Source organism: Botrytis porri (genome assembly GCF_014898465.1).
Source record: "Botrytis porri strain MUCL 3234 chromosome Unknown BPOR_007, whole genome shotgun sequence".
NCBI classification, from domain to species: Eukaryota; Fungi; Ascomycota; class Leotiomycetes; order Helotiales; family Sclerotiniaceae; genus Botrytis; species Botrytis porri.
Genome location: NW_024066081.1, coordinates 1,463,067 through 1,482,773, shown reverse-complemented (window position 1 = coordinate 1,482,773; position 19,707 = coordinate 1,463,067). Strand labels below are relative to the sequence as shown.

Below are 19,707 nucleotides of genomic sequence, written 5' to 3'. Positions count from 1 at the left end.
GATGAACTTTAGGGGGGGGATTTGTTTTGATGTGTTTGTGGTTTTGAGATATGAGGTCGCGTGAAGATTGTTTTGAGTCTGGACTTTGGAGTGATGGTAACTCTTGGGCTTTTTTAATCGCAATTTATTTTGTTTTTACGGATCTGAGATGTGAGGTCGGATAGAGATAGTTTGGAGTAATAGTAAACCTCCGACAGTTTCATTTTTCTTCGACTTTACCGATTCTGAGGCCAGGAAATGGATTAAGATAGCTTTGATTGATAGTTAGCTTTCAGCCTTCTTCTTTTTCTTTATGTTTACAGCTTCTGAGATTCTAAAATTGGATGAAGATAACTCGGGCCAGGCCATGGAGTGATGGTGAATCTCGATCTTCTTCGTCTTTTGGGGGTTTACGACTTCTCAAATATTTTGATATATCTACTCTATAAGTATATATCCATCGATTGACTCTGTTTCGAGGAATTGAATGGCCAAGAACTAGGGGCGAGGTCCACGGCCTCCTTCTTTTTCTTTTCTTCTCTTTTTTCTCTCTATTTTTTGGTAAAAGCTTGTGAAGTCTGTTTCTGTATTTTCAATACGCTTTTCTGTCCTGCCCTTTAACGAGTAAAATATCAGTGTTTTTGCATAAAATTCCTCCTGTTTCAGCGTTTCGATAGATACGATACTCATATTTTAGAGTAATACATCTGTATAACTCCAATGAGTGTATCTAATAATTTATTTCCACACTCAAAGTCCTTGTTTGAGGCCGGTGCAACTTTGAGATCACCATTGAGGAAAGCTGGAATTATACATATTTCGATAATTTGGATCCCACAGTAAGCTCTAAGTGGAAGGGGAGGGTAGAGAGAGTCATTCCTCTTACTACACTAGCCATCGGAATGCATGCATATTCTCTGTGTTATGATCGATCTTTTCATTTGTTTCATCAGGTATCTAGTATTGAATGGTGAAAGAGATGCAACGAATTCCTTTAATGGTTTATTGATTACGTCACGCCCTATCTCATACACCAAATTGAAGAGTAGACCAATTGAGGTTCAAGAGACCAATCACATGATTCCTCTTCTCACCCCACTTTTCTTTCTTTACCCTCCTTGATCGCTTCGAATTGGGCTTTTGAAAGGGGTGAAAAGAGACTTTAGGATCAGAGATACTCGAGGATGGAAGTTTGGAAAGAAAATGGTAGTGTTATGTGAAATTGGAATTTTAAACTCTATCCTGTCTATCTGTTTCTTTGAGATATCGAGGAAGATATCGTATGTCTATTGATGTGAATGGAATTGATGAACCACGCCCACCTAGTATCTGTCTATATCCTCGCACTGAAGGGGTTTCAGATTCATGAAGTTGAGTTGGGTGGATCTGGGAGATGGAAATGATAACAATGCTAAATACCAAAATGCTTCACATGTATCCCCATGCCCAGCAAATATTTCACAATTGCGATACGTAGTATACACGTATCGATGTTTATTGTCTTGAACTATTGGGTATATATCTTCTCTCTCTTGGATAGAATATTGTAGGTAGGTATTGGATTCATTTTGATTTGATTTGATTTGTTTCTGCTTCGGTGAAGAATATTGAATATTGGGATATGGGAACAGGAATGTGAGGGAATTCGATGTAGTGATATGGTTACTGTGGAGTATTTCCCGTCATTGGTTTCATGGTGATGACGATGGAGATCTTCATTTTGATATTGATCTATTTACTTACTCACGTTCTGTACGCTTTCTGATACCTGGAACCCTAGGGTTAGCATGCTTTTGTGTCTGGAAATTAGTCGGGCGGGAATGTGTTCGATGACATGGGATATTAAGTTTGATTGTTTTCTTGAGCTTTAGGGGGTTGATTCCAAGTGTTTATTTTCCTTCTTCTGGGTATTGCGTGAAAGGAAGTTACGGAGAAGCATTCAGGATACTCAGTTTCGATGTAGTATTTTTTTCTTCAATTGTGGATATGGATCTTTGGGGTTGGAATTCTGGGGTAGATGATTGGGTGTGAAGATTTGTATTGTATTGTTTTGTATTGACTTTGGTCTGTCTGGGGGAAGTTGGCTGCTAGGTAGGTATCAATGGAATATCTTAAGTTTGCTTTTATGTAGTGTATTGACTGGAGTGACTGCTTTTGATTACTTTTTCTATGTATACATAAACTCTGTGAGATTTGAATCCAAAGCAATGGTTGAGAGTACTTTTCATGTGAAATGATTCGCAGACTTTATGGTAAGGATACCTTTGATTGTAACTTTCTGATCTAGTGATCGGTTCTTGATCTCAATAGTGTTGAGAGATGATTCTTCTGTACCGCCATTGGTGTTGGTGCTGCGTTTTGAGGTATGAAAATCCGAGAGTTGAGGGTTGACTTTTCGCTTGATTTATCATTGTCGGTGTCATTATCCTCGTCAGCGTCCATAGAATGTAAGTTCTTCATTTCGCAATTCTATTTTGACTTGTAGATACATATCGTTAACATGAAATTTGTTTCGGAAGGGATATTCATGAGCTGTTTTTCTTTCTTAAGAAAGATGACCTGCGTAATCGATTGTAGGTATCTGGGTAGCATCGTTGAAGAAGTTGGTTGATGAGTCTCGGATAGGGGAAAAAGGGGGGTTTACTATGAGTCGATTCTTTGTGTCAGTTGATCGATTCGGAAAACTGACTAGATCATACGATGGATTGGTATTTGATGGATGATTCACAAAGAGGTATTCTTCAAGATTTATAATGTCGAAAATTCGGAGGACGTATCATCTCGAATTGACGAATTATTGCCGAGTTTCGAGTTGATAGGAATCAATCATGGGTTCATAAGTACCGTCCCAGGAATGGCGAGCTGCAGCACCTTGTGGACAAGACTGAGTGATTGTGCACTTGGATCTGATGGTGTGTGTACAAGGAAGCCGCACAAAACTACCGTTGCTGCTCCTAAGGGTAAGTTGATCCCGAAACACCATCTCCATGTAGTCGATTGAAGTATAGCAGCTCCTAGGAACGGTCAAATGATAGCTGCCAATCCAAACGCAGCGCACATGATACCCAAGTACGCAGCACGCTGGGCCAGCGGAATTACTTTGGTAGTAATCAACACACTTCCCGAAAAAACTCCCGCGGCACCCAGTCCAGCGATTGCTCGGCCGACAATCAGGGTTAGGAGGAATGTGCTGTTGTGTAAATCAGAGATCCAATCTCGAAGATGACAATAGCAACAAGGTAAACATTTTTGATGGGAAAATGACTGTAAAGTTTACCATAGAAGAGTTGAAAGGCGCTCAATGTCAGAAGATAGGTATTAGCTTACCATCTAATGTTTTGTGAGGTGTTAGGGCTAGTTTGAAAATCAATTCTGGTTAGAATCCACCGAATAATCTGCTCTTTTTTTGTCATAGCGGATTCCGCGGTGATACGTTTTGAATCAAAAAAGGTGGATTTTTGTTTTTTGTTTTTCTATTTATATATCAGTTTTAAGGGCCTGTTCGATAGTCAAATTAATTCTAATATACATAATATTTGAAGGGTAGTATCTTAAATATTTTGACTTTTGTGTTTAATATATAATATTCAAAAACTACTAGTTAAATATTAGTATTATTTATCATATAAAATTTTCATATACTATATATTAAAAAAGAGAACCATTTCATATATTATATACTAGTATTTGTAATATTTTTAATGATAATCTTTGAATAATAATAATCAAATATAATACTAAGAAGACTCTAATCTTAATAAGAATATTAATCTCAATAATATGTTACGGGAGCTGCCTCTAGGGTCACGTGGAAGTGTCTAGAGTTCTCTCGAGGTGGTTTAGACTAAACTTCAAGTAGGAATTCAATAAGGTTGGTAACTGGTTGCAATTCTCGTAACTATAGTAATGAAACTAATGATTGTTCTTGAGCACGAAGCTCTACATTGTAATGAAACCCATTCCCTTATATAGACCTTCGTACTTTGATCGAATCGTCAAGTCTACTCGACTACTCGAGTCGACAAGTCGAATCGACTTTCCTTCACGTGACACTTGTCCTCGTGACCTGGTAAGGCTACCGCTTATTTAACCTGTGCTTACTAGCTAATCTGTAACCGTTGTGCAACCTGTGCCTACTGTGGGGTAGGTGCCAATAAAAGATAGGTACCTATCTTTTAATCACTGCTTATTTATTCGGTTACCGCTATCTTTAGTTACCCTTTAATTCAACTGTCCCTACAGTGCTGTTTTCGTAGGTCCCAACACCAAGGCCTTAGGTTTATCTTATAATCCATGTTGCGGTGCGGGTACCTCCGTAACATAATAATATCTAATTGAATTATTATAGTCAACTTATCTTTTCTTATAGAATTCATTAATAATAATTGAATAATTATAACTAATCCTCCTCCTCTTACCTCTTATAAATAATTCTAGATTGAATTTGATACTAAATATAAGTAATTAATACTCATTGATTTTTATTTATTTAAATATTTTCATTATAACAAAATATTAATTTCTATTTTAAACTTTATTTACAATATAGATACTAATTATTAATATCTTTAAATGATATACTTAAATTATTATATATATTAAAAATGATTTTTATCATACATACTACTATTTTAAACACTACCTTTCATATACTACCAACTACCGATAATATATTATATATTATCGATCAACTTTTATTTTAACTACTAAACACCACTTAATACAAAATCTGTAGAAACAAGAGAAAGTAAAGTATATATATACTTTTAGATAAAGAAAATTCGAATTTTCAGTATATAAATATTCTAAGTTTATTACTACTATTTAAATAGTTAAATATATAACGAATAATACATGACATTATGATTACTCATTACATATACCTTAGTTTCAGACTAGCTTGAACTAAGCGATTGTTACTATATAAGAGATAAAGAGATTCCTTAAGAATCTCTTCTCTCTTTAGCTTTCTTATTCTAGTTGTTTTACCTCTATCGATATCCTCTAGTATGTAATCATAACAAAATAAGCGAATATAGGAATAGCTTCAATTCGATTAAAATAAATATAGAAACAGTACTTTATTTAATTGAAATTAAATTCTAAACTTCAATTCAAAAAGAGTTCAGAGCTTTGGACTATATACTCTATAATTTTAGATTATATTTAATAAAGTTTTAGATTATAAGACTCTATAAAGTTTATAAATTTACGGATTTTTTAATTAATTGAAAACAATAATTATTTTTTCTAATTATTATTCTTAATTTATATTTTCTATTTTGTTTATATAAATTAATAAAAAATATAATAAATATGTAAATTGAATTTAAGATTTTAAGAAATTTATTAAATATTCTATTAATTTATAAAAAATCATACAAAATCTAATATTTCAAGTTATTTTTTATTTAAATAAAAATACAGAATCTATTGTTAAAATGAGCAAATTATATGATGGAATCTGACAGGATTTATACATTCAAACTAGCCTTTAAACTTGACGCTGATGACGGGAGTCGCTGTAGCTAAGATAGTTTAATCCTGTATTAAGAGCGAAAAGTTAGCTTCCAAACTTTCACAAGGTAAAAGGCTGCTTGGAATTTGTGTGGTTGCCGTGCCTGTGAGTAAAACTACTAGACAGATGCCGATCATAAGAAGGGTTAAGCGAGTACGATTTGGCTTGATGATAGCATCATCAGACCGGTCCATAGTCAAACTTTTCTTCGGGAGGTGGGATGATGTGAGTAGAGTGTTGAATTTCAAGGAACAATAAAGTTATAGAATCTAGCAAGAAGCTATGGTGGAATAGCATTCAAGAAATGAATGAATTTCTCATGGAGTCTCCTACAGACTGATTTTGGCCTTTCAATCAAATGATGCAAGCTACTGACTGCGCTTTTTACTCGGTGACACACTAACCTGAGAAATTGCGGCGCAATATATTAATATGTTGTTACCAACTGGAATATAACCGATTGGTCATTTTGATAGCCAGCCGGTCGAATAGCAGAAAGCAATGCCTTTTCAGAATAGCCAACTCGGCCGTGACTTGCAGCTCACTATGTTATAGTGAATTTCAATGTGTGTTATGCATAATCTCAGATCTCCCTTTCCGTTCATCTTTCCTATATAGTTATCCAGTTCCACCATCAATAATAAATAGTCATACTCGTCACTTCAATAGCATAACCATCTTCATGGATTTCATTGACGTTGCCATTATCGGAGGAGGTCCAGCTGGACTTCCCGCTGCCGGTGCTCTCGCTCGCCAACTCTACACTGCCGTGGTCTTTGACACTCAGACTTACCGTAATAAAAACTCGGCTCATATGCACATGGTTCCTACCTGAGATCAAAGAGATCCCAAGGACTTTCGAGCCGCAACCAAAGACAACATTTTGGCGCGCTATTCTACTATTCAATTTTTTGACATGGGTGTCACGAGGGTCGAGAAGAAAACAGACTCTCACTTCATCCTCGTCGATGCAAATGCAAAGGAATGGAACTTTCGAAAAATCATCCTAGCTGTGGGTATGAATGATACTTTTCCCGAAACCGAGGGCTACGCTGAGCTTTGGACAAGGAGAATGCAAGTCAATATGGTTCATCTATGAGAGCCTGAAGGTATCATATAACACTAGTCTTGTTACTGATGATCTATATTTGTATTTGTATAGTTCCCACTGTCTTTTCTGCTTCGGCTATGAAGACCACGGCGCGAAATCTACAGGCGTTCTCGTTCTTCTTCCCCTCAATTCCATGACTGGTATCCACATGATCATAGCCGCCAAAGCCGCGCAGCTTAGCGAAGAAGTCACTCTATACACGCACGGCGATGAATAAATAGCCGCACAGCTTTTAGTCCACTCATCAAAACACCATTCAAGATCGACACACGCAAGATTCAAAGACTCGTTGATAATGGCGGTTCTTCGGTCATAATACATTTCTCAGATGGTTCGGAGAAAGAAGAAGCATTCTTGGTTCATAACCCGAAGACTACAGTTCAAGGCTCGTTTATTAAACAGCTGGGTCTGGATCTTAGTCCTGCGGGAGATTTTCTGGCGCCCCCACCATTTCATCAAACTAGTGTGAGGGGTGTCTTTGCGGCGGGAGATTGTATCACGCCATAAAAGGCTACCCCAGCTGCGATTGCTAGTGGTTGTAATTCGGCAGTGGCGTTGACAGCGTAGTTGCAGGCTGAGAAGCATGGATTTTCCTCCATTGTTTTAAGAGGTGTGAGAACGAAATACTTGGGATGCATGTTTGTGGGTGGGATGTTCCTATGAGGTTGGTTTACGTATGATTTAGTTAAATGATTCAACGTTTTTGCTTTTGAATAATTTGGAAGTTGTGTTGCAAGTGTTGCAAGTGTTTGGATATTTTAGGTGAAAATTTTGTTGGGAGGAATCTCTCATATATCTTTACATTCTGATATTTCAAATCCTTTTTTACACCTTGCTTGAATAGAAATTAAACAAGGTACCCATCTATCTATCTATTCTAATTCACCGAATTACTTCACATTATATTGAACTATATTGAACTATATTGAACTATATCATATCATGTATCTATCTACCCCCTATACCTCTCCACCCATAAAACCCAGAAAACCAAATCTAACATAATAAACCATTCAATCGTCCCACAGATTCCCCATCCCACAGATTCCCCATCCCACTTGACACCTCCCCCAAACTCAATTTCCTTAACGGTTCCACGCGTGCCCACTCCATATCCCCCCATAGTTGCGCAGTCTCTCCCTCATTCCCATTCTTCGTAGTCCTAACATTCGGTCTCCCAAACAATCTTCTTTTGAAGGGGCGAGGTCCGAGGGGTGCCGATTTATAGAGAGTTTCTGGTTCGTCAATTTCTGGGGTTTTGTCTGCTTGTTTTGGATTTCTAGGTTCCGTCGGTTTGGCTTTTACTTTATCTTTCGTCTTCTCTTTTTCTTTCTCAATAACTTTACCTTTCGGTCGTAATCTCAACGGTCTCACCCCCTGTGGCTTTTTCTGAACAATAGTTTCCTCTTCTTGATTTTTCTCCATTTCAGGAGTCGAAGGAACACTTTCGATAAACGCACCGGGGATCTTCATCTCTCGACTAATAGGTCGTTCTTTTTTCGGTCCGGGCTTGGAGTACTCGATGAATGCGCCGGGAACTCGCACTTCTGTGCTGCGTTTTTTAATTACGATTGCGGTGTTGGGCGATTTGTGGGATGTCTGCGTGGGTTTTTGGCCTTTGAAATTCTTTTTGGGGGTGAGAGGCTTGGGTTTGTTGGTCGTGGATGGGGATACGGGCTTGGGATTATGATCGTGATTTTGATCAAGGGGCCCTCGTGTGATATTAGGAAATACATCTCGAATATTCGCTGTGGATTTTTGCGGTTCGAAACTTCCGCCTCAAATGGGTAGAGAATCTTTCCATAATTTTAATGATGGTCTAGGTTCTGTAGACTTATGTTTTGAAGTATATTTTATAGCGGGGTTTTTAGATGTATGGGGAGGGATTTCTTTGCTTGAAGGTAGTGGCTTTCGTTCGATTTTGAAACTTCCACCTCGTATTGGGAGAGCATCTTTCCACGATCTGGGCGAGCGATTGAGCATTTTGTCGCTTTCGATAGGTTTTCTCTTGAGCGGTGCAATATGCCCAGGAGGTGGTTGTATATAGTCTTTCGTAAATGCTCCTGGCATTCTGGACGGAGCAGGAACCGATGGTCTTCTTATCATCATTTCGTTTAGAATTGCAATTGGTAACGGTTGAGTAATGGGAGGTTTCCGGGGAGATATTCGATCCAGTGATGAAGCAACGGTGGTTGGAACTAAAGCCACATCGGGCTTGATGGCTATTTCTGGAGACTCGGCCGTTCTGCTCATTTGTTAGTATGCCTGGTTTTCAGGGAAAAGTGAATACATACCGCATAGTGGATAATGGAGATCGCATTGAAGCGTCGATTATACTACCACTCGGCGTTACGTTCCTTTGTCTTCCTATTCTCTGCGATACAAAGTTGCTGGGAGGTTTCGACGTTGGGTGCGCGCAAGTGCCGCACGTGGTACGCCCGGAATTGGGGCTTGATGGGACACCCAAAGATATCGCTGAATCAGATTGGGTTACGCACTTCTCGTTATCGTTCAATTCCGTTGCAGTACTAATGTTTGTGCTCGTGTCTCTTGTGAGATATGACCAGCTGATTCCCCAGCCTTTGCCTTTTTCCTTTTCTTTCTCCTTTTCTTTTTCTTGAGATAATGCAGGCGCAAGTAAAGGCGTAGAGATAGGTTCAGAAATAGGTGTATATCGCGGTCTTAATGGCACAATCCTTTCTCTTTCCTCAGGAAATTCCCCCGGCATAGAACTCACACTTACTTGGGACTCAAATTTCAGTAGTCCCTCTTCTGCAGCTATTTCAATAGGCACAGGCTTCCTTTTAATATTCGTCTCTCTAGTAATTCGCTCCTTCGCTAATGCAAGCGAGTAATTTTTCTCCCACTCTTCTCTCTCATTTCCCATAAACAGATAATCGTCAGGAAGTGATGGTATGGAATCAGCACTTGCTGACGCACTTGCCAATCGTGACTGCAAAATATTGGCGGCAGAGGGATTGAGTGAAGTGAGATTGCTATCTACGAGATCGTCGCCGAAGGAAGATACGCGACAGTTTATTTCTCCGTCTTGAAGAATGTTGGTACGGCCGGGAAGTTGGAAGGGATATTGACAGGCTTCGAGGGCGGTGAGGATGATTCCTATCGCTACACTGGAGTCATAAGATATTAGCTTAGTCCAACGATAATTTTCTTATTGTGCAATATTTCATGATATCAGTCACACCATAGCATGCACCAAAAAGAAAGCAAACTCACAACCCAACACAACTCAAAACCAATCCTCCAATCTGCACCTTACAATCTGTCGTTCCTGGAACACACACTTTCGATTTCGATACAACGACGCTCGATACGATAATCGATAACATCCACGAAACAAGCGTAACGCGCGCAGCTATAAAACTATACGCGTGCAGTTTCAACTCTGGAGGACGCACGAAACCGATGGGATGGTTTTTGATAATGGCGGAAAAATGGAGGAGGAGATAGATGAGGGTGAGTGAGGACTGGGATGCGTTAGTTCTTACAGTCTTGTGAATATGAAAAGCCCTTGCAGCGAGATTCTCTCTCGTGGAATTACAGAGAAAAGTAACAAGAAAACACAACTCACCCCAGCAACCACACATCCCGTCCCAACTCTCAACACAAGCGCACGCGCATGCCCACCCCCAAATATCTTAACCGTCAACAAAATACCCGTCACGACGCACAGCAGCAGAATGACCAATGTCACACATATGATAAGCGGTGTTAAAATACGTTGAGTGAGCGAGATTCGTGGGGTAAGAGATGGTGTAAGGTGTGGGAGATGTATGATAGGGATTTGACCGCGAGGTGCGAGCACGGGGTAGGGCTTTTTGGTCATGGTGGTGTGAAACGTTGCCGGGGAACGGGTTGCGATTTGGATGGGGATGAGTGGTTATGTCATCTGTAGTAGGATCTTATCAACAGGCATGCGATTTCAACCAGGAGAATAAACTAATAGAGGACAATGAGGAGAAAGAGGCAACAGTGATGCTACTACTGATGGTGATGATAAAAGTATCTTTAAACGTTCAGGTTATCTATAGCTTTGTATATCTATATATCCAGTAGCATCCAAACGCAAGTATCCCAATGCATCACAAGAACTCTCAATCATCAATCGCTCAACCATCATGACGATTTTTCAAATCCTATCCTTCCGCTCCTGGAAATCAAAAATAAGATAGTAATCACGTTTTTCACGTTTTTCGCCGCATCAGGTGGAAATATCCTACAGAGAGCATAGGGAAAGTGGCTGGGTGAATATCTTACTTATGACGGTGAGGTCAAGAAAAAAAAAGGAAGGCGGGAAGTTTTACTCTTTTTGAAGATGAGGAGGAATGTTTTATTTTTCGGCAATTGCTTTATTTACTTAGGACACCAATAGATTTTTTAATAAATGCATTCCTACTCGTGGCGTTGGGGCTCGGAAGTTGAGCTTACATTCCTAAGGGGTTGGGTGTGGTTAAGCGAGGCGGAAGGAATTTGGATAGCTTGCCGATATCGGGTGGTATGGATCTGTAGTTGTGGCTTACGCTTTTTTTTCCTTGCTGGATTTGTATGATCCTAGAAATAACAATTAGTTTCTTGTCTTGTCAGAAATAGAATATGCTATGAGATGAGTGTTTTCGGGAAGAAAGATGGAAAAAGATGATACGAAGTCAATTATACATTGGGTTTTACTTGGATGTATTACATCACTTGTCTGAAAATTGGGATATTCAGATTTAGATGGCAATTTCAAAGCTACGGTGATGTTTTATTATGTATGATCTATCTATATGTAGGGTATGGTATGCTAATGTCATAATGGTACTGGATTTCTGGAAGAATCGGAGATGTGTAGACGCATATATGTGTAGTGTTTTGATTATCTTGACTCATTCTAAGCCCTTATAGTGAATGAAGAATTCCGTACAAACTAGGTACTGAAGGGCGAAACAAATGAAGTATTTAATGTCAATTAATTTGTCGAATCGATGTAATGCGTTGAGAGTGAAATCCATCTCTACGTGTTCAAATTCGCAACTGATAAATCACACGGTAAAGAAAGACAATGATAAGGGAAGAAAGAAATAGAGTATATGAACAAATATTAACGGAGAAGAGAAGAGAAGAGAAGAGAAGAGAAGAGAAGAGAAGAGAAGAGAAGAGAGAAAAACCTGAGCAAGAAGGAATTCTGGAAATCCATAAAAGTCGTTTCTTGGGTCACACTCAAACAGAGTATGTGTACTCCCACGATCTCCCCAACCATGAATGAATTGCCTAAATAGTTTCGGTAACATCACTTTAAATTTCTTGGCATACAATAAATCAAATCATCGCCTGATGCCGTAGCCAGACATGCAGGAAATTTATACAGCAAATCTCAACCCTTGAATCTCCACGTCTCCGCCTTGGCTCTGAAATCTCCTACATACTCACTCCAGCACCAGCACCTCACCTCAACGGATATAACCCACGCTTCACACCAGTATCAGATACCTTGAGTTCAGATCCTAACTGTCCAAGAAACAAATTTCATATTCAGAACTTCAAATATCCCCGAGTTCTTGTTTCAACGCCATGAGATGAGTTTCCAAGTCCTCCGTAACGAAAGTATAAGGACTAGTTTGAACATCAATTCCGATCAGAATCCACTATATTTTCTGCCTTTTTTTGCTATAGCGGATTTCACAATAGCAGTTTTCGGCCCGAAAACGATAATTACTTTTTCTAGTTATCGTTTTCGATTAATGTTTTCTATTTTATTATATAAATTAATGAAAAAACATAGATTGAAATGTAAATTCAATTAAAGATTTTAGGAAACCTTTAAAATAATTCATTGATTTATAAAAAATTATATCAAATCTATCATTTTAAATTATTTTATTCTCAAATAGAAACTAGGAATTTATTATTAAAAGGAGTAAATTATTCGATGAAATCTAATTAAATTTATAAGAGTTCTAGCTCCTGCTCATTATATATCGTAACGTTTTATAATAGAATTCCTATAAACAAACGAGTTTTTCTATATGAACTAAAATACTTAATAACTTTCTTTTGATATTATAATTTATAAATGAAAGTTTACAGATAGAAAGAATAATATATTATTTATCTGGAAAAAAAATTAGTTGACATTTTATATAAGATTAAAATTTGAAAGTTCGAAATTTTCTACCCGTAACGTTTTTTCCATACAAAATAAGCGAATTTCATATAAAATTTTACATTTTTAACTTCAATCTTCTATAACTTGTTGAAAGAAATCGATAAAAATAAAATCTCTATTTTTAAATAATATTTCATTGATTTGAAATCAATATTTAACATTTTAAGATTTTGTTTTCATCTAATCAACAATAAAACAGGGATATTAAAAAAAAGAAATAGCGTTTTTCGATGGAAAAGCGTTACATATGCGGTGAGCAGGGGCGAGAACTCTTACAATCAAATTAGCCCTAAAGAGATGGAATTTTTTTTGTTTCGTACATACGTGAATACGAGAAGATAATAAGTCGGGTATCTCACTTTTGGGCCACCCTTTTTTTAAACCATCTTAAAAATTTATATTATATAACATTAAAACATTAATTATTTAACAATTATTCAGTATTATAATAAATATTTGGGGATATACTTTTATTATCATTATTAGTATCTTCTATATTAATTTCATAGTTTCCTGTTTTAATTTGTATCTTCTTAATCTTTTTAATTTTAGAAAACTTCAAATTTGGATTGATTTTTATTTTACATTTTTTTTTAAGAATAACTTGCTTCAATTAATACTTTAATTATTTTATTCAATATTTAGATTGTAGAATTTCATAATCCTTAATATCGAATCCCTTAGTAATTTTTCTAAAAAGCTAGTGGCAAGTATAAAGATCGATCTTTTTGTTTTAAAGAAATATATATATATATAATTTTAAATCACTAGCTTTTTGAAGCGTTTTAGAAATTGAAATTACAAACTTTTTATTTTATTGATATATAAAATCATTATCAGAAAGTAAATTCTAATTTGTAACTTTTTTATTACTATTTTTAAGTAATAATCTAAATATAATAGATTTAATATAATTTAAAGACTATAAACCTGAAGCTTTTTATTCAATTAGTATATTATACTTTATTAAATTATTTAATTATGCTTTTTAATAGTATATAAGGAAATTAGTTTTTTCAACTACTTTAGAATTCGATAAAAAGGTTAATTTATTAAAGTAATATTTATATACTCTTTTAAAAGATAAGAAAATAAATAAATCAAAAGGCTATAGAATATGTAATATATATAATAAAAAGAATAAAAGGTGTATATTATACTTAAAATATTTATATATAAATTCAATAATTTTATAACTTTTATATCTATTTAATATAAGAAGTTTCGATTTATTTAATAAAAAGGAAGCTATTTAAAATATAAAGATCTTTTTAAGCTATTCTAAAATAATATTATTTATAATCCATTTATTATTTGTAATAATGAAATACTACTTTTTATAGAGTTTCAAATCAATTGGAAATTATTATTGTTGTACTGATTTTCTCTTCAATATAATAAGGGGATTAAAAGTGTTACGGGAGCTGCCTCTAGGGTCACGTGGAAGTGTCTAGAGATCTCTCGAGGTGGTTTAGACTAGACTTCAAGTAGGAATTCAATAAGGTTGTAACTGGTTGCAATTCTCGTAACTATAGTAATGAAACTAATGATTGTTCTTGAGCACGAAGCTCTACATTATAATGAAACTCATTCCCTTATATAGATCTTCGTACCTCATGAATCGACAAGTCGATTACCGTAAAGCCGATTTCGACAAGTCGGTTTCCTGATCACGTGATGTCCATCCCGTGATCTATAATGATGCTACCGCTTATCTAACCTGTGCTCTCTAGCCGATTGTCCCTACAGCGCTGTTTCCGTAGGTCCCAACACCAAGGCCTTAGGTTTATCTTATAATCCATGTTGCGGTGCGGGTACCTCCGTAACAAAAAGCTTTTCTTATAGTTAAAATATATTCTATAAATGATATCTAAGCTTTAAAACCAAACTCTTTTTTCTGAATAAAATGATATTCTAAGCTTCCTAGAATTAGTTCATTTAATCCCTGGTCTTTTTATATACCTATTTCATTTATATTATAGTGGTATTAAGATTTAATATAATAAATTGAGGGTAAATTTAATTTTAAAAACTATTAATTAATAATATCAATAATTGTATTTTTGATATATGCTAAATCGATTTTAATTTGTTTTTTAATTTCTAATCTTTAAATTCCTTTGAAGAAAGTTTTGTACTTATTATTTCTTAAGTATAAAATTATTTCCTTTAATATTAAGAAGGTACTCCTTAATTTTATGAATTTATTGATATATAAGATTAATATTTAAAAACTTTTAAACTAATATTCAATTTGTTAATTATTTCTTTTATATTAGGGCTATCTTTTATATATATTGTATACCTTTATTATGAGATAGATAATTATTTATATAGTTTTGAAGAATAACTCTTAGAATCCTATAATTCAAAGTAGCTTATTGAATTGAACACTTATTCATTACCATATATAAAGTCAAATTAATATTAACTTTGATATATATTTTAGGCATAATATAAATAATAATATATTAAAATTTTAAATTAATTGATTCAAGAGTTATAAAGTTATTAAAGATTTAAAATAGAAGGTTGTTTTCTATAGTAAGTTTTTTTGAGGTGGTTTAAAAAAGGGGTGGCCCGAAAGTGGGGTACTCGACTTAGTGTTTACAAGGAAGATGAAGTTTCGACAGTTTGATGATTTCATTTGAAGCTGATATCTGTTGCACGCTCCTTCGGCATATTCCTCAGTACTCACGAACTTAAGAGCATCTCGATAAACGCTCCTACCAAGAGCCACTAAGCCCAACTTGTATAGTCATACTGTGCTTGCAAAGGTTAACACAACAAGGGCATACTTTTTTAAAATTGCCCGAAGAATCACGACAGTTGAAAAGCTTGGAGATATCGACAGAAGACGCTTCACGTTGCAATTTCATTGCACATCCTCTATCATTCGTATTTTCAAGAGAAAGTCAAAAATCTGTTTAAACGCGTGATGATAGGCATTGTGTTGTAAAGTGCCAAAGCCTTGCCAAGTAAGAGAAGTCCTCCATATCATGGCTAGATGGGATGGATCATCTTTTGGGTTGAGCGCAATGGGAACAGTGCGGCTTCATTCTTAGAGCACAGCCATCCAGGTCTCTAGGTCCCCCATCTAAAAGGGTTTAGAAACTCTAAATTCTCTCAAATTTTTCCAAATTGGGAATTAAGCTCTTAATTTAACTTTCAAAGACACTACTACCGGTAGTTATATGTTCTACCATTAAATTTGTATTCTTAGCAAATTCTCTTACAGGGATGAGCACGTCAAATAATTTTCTATGTGATTCAAATGATTAATCCCGAACTTGTTTATCTCATTACGAAGAATAAGTATACTAAAGTAGTCAAAATCGAAACTCTTTTAGAAATAGTATTATTTTGAAATTATATAGTAATATATGAAATTATAATAGATCTAGTAAGGTTGTACTGAATTATAGATTATAAGCTTGTTGATATTTAAGCTTAACTAATGATTAAAAGTATTAATAGATTAATATAATTAATATAGTTTATTACGAAGCAGTTAATATTACTAAATAAATCACTTTCATCTTAAATTACTACTTTTGATTTTAAAATATATTTTATTAATCATTTATTATATAATCTAATAAGCTAGTCGTCGGGGAAAAAGAATTTTCAGACTACGAATTCGTAAAATATCTGTTTTCTTATTAATTATTATATAATTTTATAATCCTACGAATTCGTAGACTTCGAATTCTTCTCAATAGTAGAATAGTAGAATAGTAATAAATAAAAATAAAAATAAAAATAATTTACATAATGATATAAATTACTTAATAATTATTACACTATATTATATTATCTTTTAATGTACGAAGATTGTAAGAGTGATTAATATAAAACCTACTTTTCGTAGAATCTTACTGTTTTTATAGATTTTACTACTTCTATAAATCATTCGAATAGATATTAAGCTGTTCCTCTTAAAATTCAATATTTAAAGCTTTTACTTACGTGTAAAAGCTCAACTTTAATAGTTTTGAATTTAAAGTATTTAAAGCGTTTAATAGATTCTAAATAGATTATAGATAAGATTTCAAATCAAAATTCAATGAAAGATTAGTAATTTCGCATAAAATATAAATAAAATGTGACTTTTATAATACTTCTACTATCTAGAGTTCACTAAATAAATTTTCAGCCAGCGATGCAATTTGATTTGATCAAAGGCCTAAAGTGGGGACACATTTAGGTGCATTTTACAATACTTACCCTTCCAACCTCCTTCTCTTCGTTCACGACGAGCTAAGAGCTTTTAGGCCCAAGCCAACCTTGAATTACATCCCACGTTTCGGAGCTATCCTTCTTAGCGGTAGCTTATAAGTTAATAAGCTTGGTTAAGCTAGACCGCCGTCGCTCGTCAAACGCTCTAGGCGCAGCGAACCATTAAACACCACAAAATTCCAAGCCGCCAACAAAAGATTGCAAATGAAGAAACTATGCGATGCCATCAAACTGTCCAAAGAAGGCATGTTCTGCATAGTTGTCCAAGCTCTAGCTAAAGTGGATCTTCTCTTAGTTTTGCCCAAACTACTCCCCTCCTCTGGAAAATCACGTGATTGCTATGGGAAAATGGCTCGGCCATTGAGTTATCGTGAAACCACTTTCGCGACAAAAATAACTTTCCGCTCCTCTGTGGAAGTTCCACCCCCAAAATTCGCGAGCATTGCCGCCAAGATACATACCAATCTCTTTCTCTTCCAAAGTCTTCATTTTACTGCGCCCCAGCAATCTTTAAAGTGATAATAAACTTTTACTGTGTTTGCACGATGCCTGATTTTCACTGCCAAGGAGGAGAAGATGCTATCTTGCCATAGAATTAAAGTTTTTGGACTCTTTGGTACAGTATCAAGGTGATTGAATGGGTGCGGTGAGATGAGATTGCCCCGAACTATTGGGTGTTCAACATGGACAGATAAGACGAACTAGATGGATGAGGATGAAAGTTATATGAGGATTGAAGAGTATATAACCTCTCTCGATTTCCCTCAAATTCGAATTATCATCATCATCAACACATTCATTCTACACACACTCTTTAAACAAACCAAACACATTCATTTACCATTCGTTTTCGAATCCATTCACTCTTTTTTTAAGAAAAATCACTTTCTCACTACTATCAAAATGAAGTTCTCAGCTATCACTCTTCTTGCTTGCGCAGCCATTGCACAATCTGCCGCTCTCCCAGAGACAGTTACAACTTCAGCCGATGCCCCAATTTCCACCGCTCTCAACAGTGTTATTCCTGATTTTATCGAATTCGACTTTAGTGGAAAATTTGATGCTTCCGGATCATTGGTTGCACAGGTGGATGATGAACCCACACAAGCTCTTCAAAAGCGTGTTGGAGCACTTGTAAAAGTGATTGGAATGGCTACTATAAAGGGTATTCAGCTTTTGACCGAGATGGCTATTGAGCATGGTGGCGACACTATTAAAAACCTTGGAGAGTGGAACCAAGTAAGTTGCTCTACAAACATTGCATCCTCGAAGAGATTTTCACATATGAAATGATACTAACAACATTTTCCAGGCCCGTGAGGAATTCTCAAAAGCAACCACTGCCGACATGTGGGCTAGAAACCCAGATTACAGGAGATACCCCGCTGTTATCTGCTACAACAAGGGATATAGTGTCAAGAACCCTGCTGGAATTGTCGGAAAAGTCAGTGCCAAGCTTTCTCTTGGTTTTCTCAATACAGATTATGACTGCATGTATATGACTGGAAACAACCAATTCTATACTCATGCTGAAGGTGGATACATCAATGTAAGAAACTTTCTACATCTGATAGAAAATAACACTAACACCTCGCTAGCTTTCCTACAAATACAACAACCGCTGTAGTCATGACAGAAATACTGGCGATTTGACCTGCAACTAGAGAGCTTGGAAGCATCTAGTTTTCGATACAACAGTTCGAAAAGTCTCAGTCAAGAGTTGGCTCCATCGTGGACCTGCCATCAGATGTGTGCGCTAGGTGGCCACCTAGTTCCTTATCTTTTTTTCATATCTCTGTTATCATTGGGTGTTTGCATCGTTCAGTTTATGTTTCCCTTTTTGTTTTTTGTTTTAATTTTAGTGCCTAGTTAGTTAGTTAGTCAAATTGAGCTCTTTTTCAAAATCTACGGGTCTACCTTTGATTTGATATACACGATGACTTTTTGGCGGGTTGACATACTATAGAAATTTTTCCATTAAGTAGCTAGCTCGCTAGAACTACGGCGACGAAGATATCAAAAGGTCTTTGCTTCTAACGAAAAAGCTCCGTGAAGTAATATCGCCACCGAGAGAACTACCAGTTTTTCTTGCAGTCAAGCTCATACACCATTTGCATGCTGGGTTCTGGGAATTCTAACAAACAATTAGAGTGGTCATCAAGCCTATCAGTATTGCTTTAGCGCTAATCATATCCAGCTTAGGAAACTCGGCTGAGCTGCAGCACTACACACCACTAAGGCTTGGGTATGTAAGCAAACACATGATCTTGGGAGTCTAACCATTGGCGCATTTTAGAAGTTCATGCACCTCACCATAATAACACTGTCTTGTTTAATATCAGCAAATAGCGAAAGTTTCAATATGCATCATGGTGGCCATCCAAGCACGACGTCGAAATGACGGAGGGTCTATCTCAATTACTTGCCATGCATCTCAGCCCTTGGGACCTTACACTTACGAGCCATTGGACTCGGATTCAGATAGTATCTTTCCGGCTTCTAACGTTAGAGCCAGCTCTGAATCAGAATGATACGCTGTCATGCAAAATGATCAGTAGCAAATTTGGCGAGAAGCCTAGGTTCGGAGCACTGTCATACATGTGGGGAGATGGCACTGCAACAAAACAATTATGCTCAATGGAGCTGAGCTCTACGTTCGGCAAAATTGTTGGAATGCTCTCCATTGTTTTCGCA

The 19,707-nt window shown here is 36.1% G+C and overlaps 5 protein-coding genes across 5 annotated transcripts; 4 read left to right on the top strand and 1 right to left on the bottom strand.

Annotated features, from left to right (window-relative positions):
- Nucleotides 1-6,179: 6,179 nt before the first annotated feature.
- Nucleotides 6,180-6,689, top strand: EAF01_005769 (uncharacterized protein; the record flags this gene model as incomplete). The annotated part of the gene is made up of 3 exons (XM_038914023.1): nt 6,180-6,320; nt 6,351-6,575; nt 6,660-6,689. 3 exons carry the CDS (start codon nt 6,180-6,182, stop codon nt 6,687-6,689), a joined length of 396 nt encoding a protein of 131 aa, XP_038770472.1.
- Nucleotides 6,690-6,741: 52 nt separating this feature from the next.
- EAF01_005768 (uncharacterized protein) lies at nt 6,742-7,115 on the top strand (the record flags this gene model as incomplete). Its single annotated transcript, XM_038914022.1, has 2 exons — nt 6,742-6,795; nt 6,870-7,115. The coding sequence occupies 2 exons, from the start codon at nt 6,742-6,744 to the stop codon at nt 7,113-7,115; spliced, it is 300 nt and encodes a 99-aa protein (XP_038770471.1).
- Nucleotides 7,116-7,604: 489 nt separating this feature from the next.
- Nucleotides 7,605-10,455, bottom strand: EAF01_005767 (uncharacterized protein; the record flags this gene model as incomplete). The annotated part of the gene is made up of 5 exons (XM_038914021.1): nt 7,605-8,379; nt 8,443-8,853; nt 8,903-9,739; nt 9,846-10,096; nt 10,201-10,455. The coding sequence occupies 5 exons, from the start codon at nt 10,453-10,455 to the stop codon at nt 7,605-7,607; spliced, it is 2,529 nt and encodes an 842-aa protein (XP_038770470.1).
- A 1,215-nt stretch (nt 10,456-11,670) lies between these two features.
- EAF01_005766 (uncharacterized protein) lies at nt 11,671-11,874 on the top strand (the record flags this gene model as incomplete). The annotated part of the gene is made up of 1 exon (XM_038914020.1): nt 11,671-11,874. One exon carries the CDS (start codon nt 11,671-11,673, stop codon nt 11,872-11,874), a length of 204 nt encoding a protein of 67 aa, XP_038770469.1.
- A 6,042-nt stretch (nt 11,875-17,916) lies between these two features.
- EAF01_005765 (uncharacterized protein) lies at nt 17,917-18,677 on the top strand (the record flags this gene model as incomplete). Its single annotated transcript, XM_038914019.1, has 3 exons — nt 17,917-18,252; nt 18,326-18,562; nt 18,612-18,677. 3 exons carry the CDS (start codon nt 17,917-17,919, stop codon nt 18,675-18,677), a joined length of 639 nt encoding a protein of 212 aa, XP_038770468.1.
- Between the last annotated feature and the right edge of the window lie 1,030 nt (nt 18,678-19,707).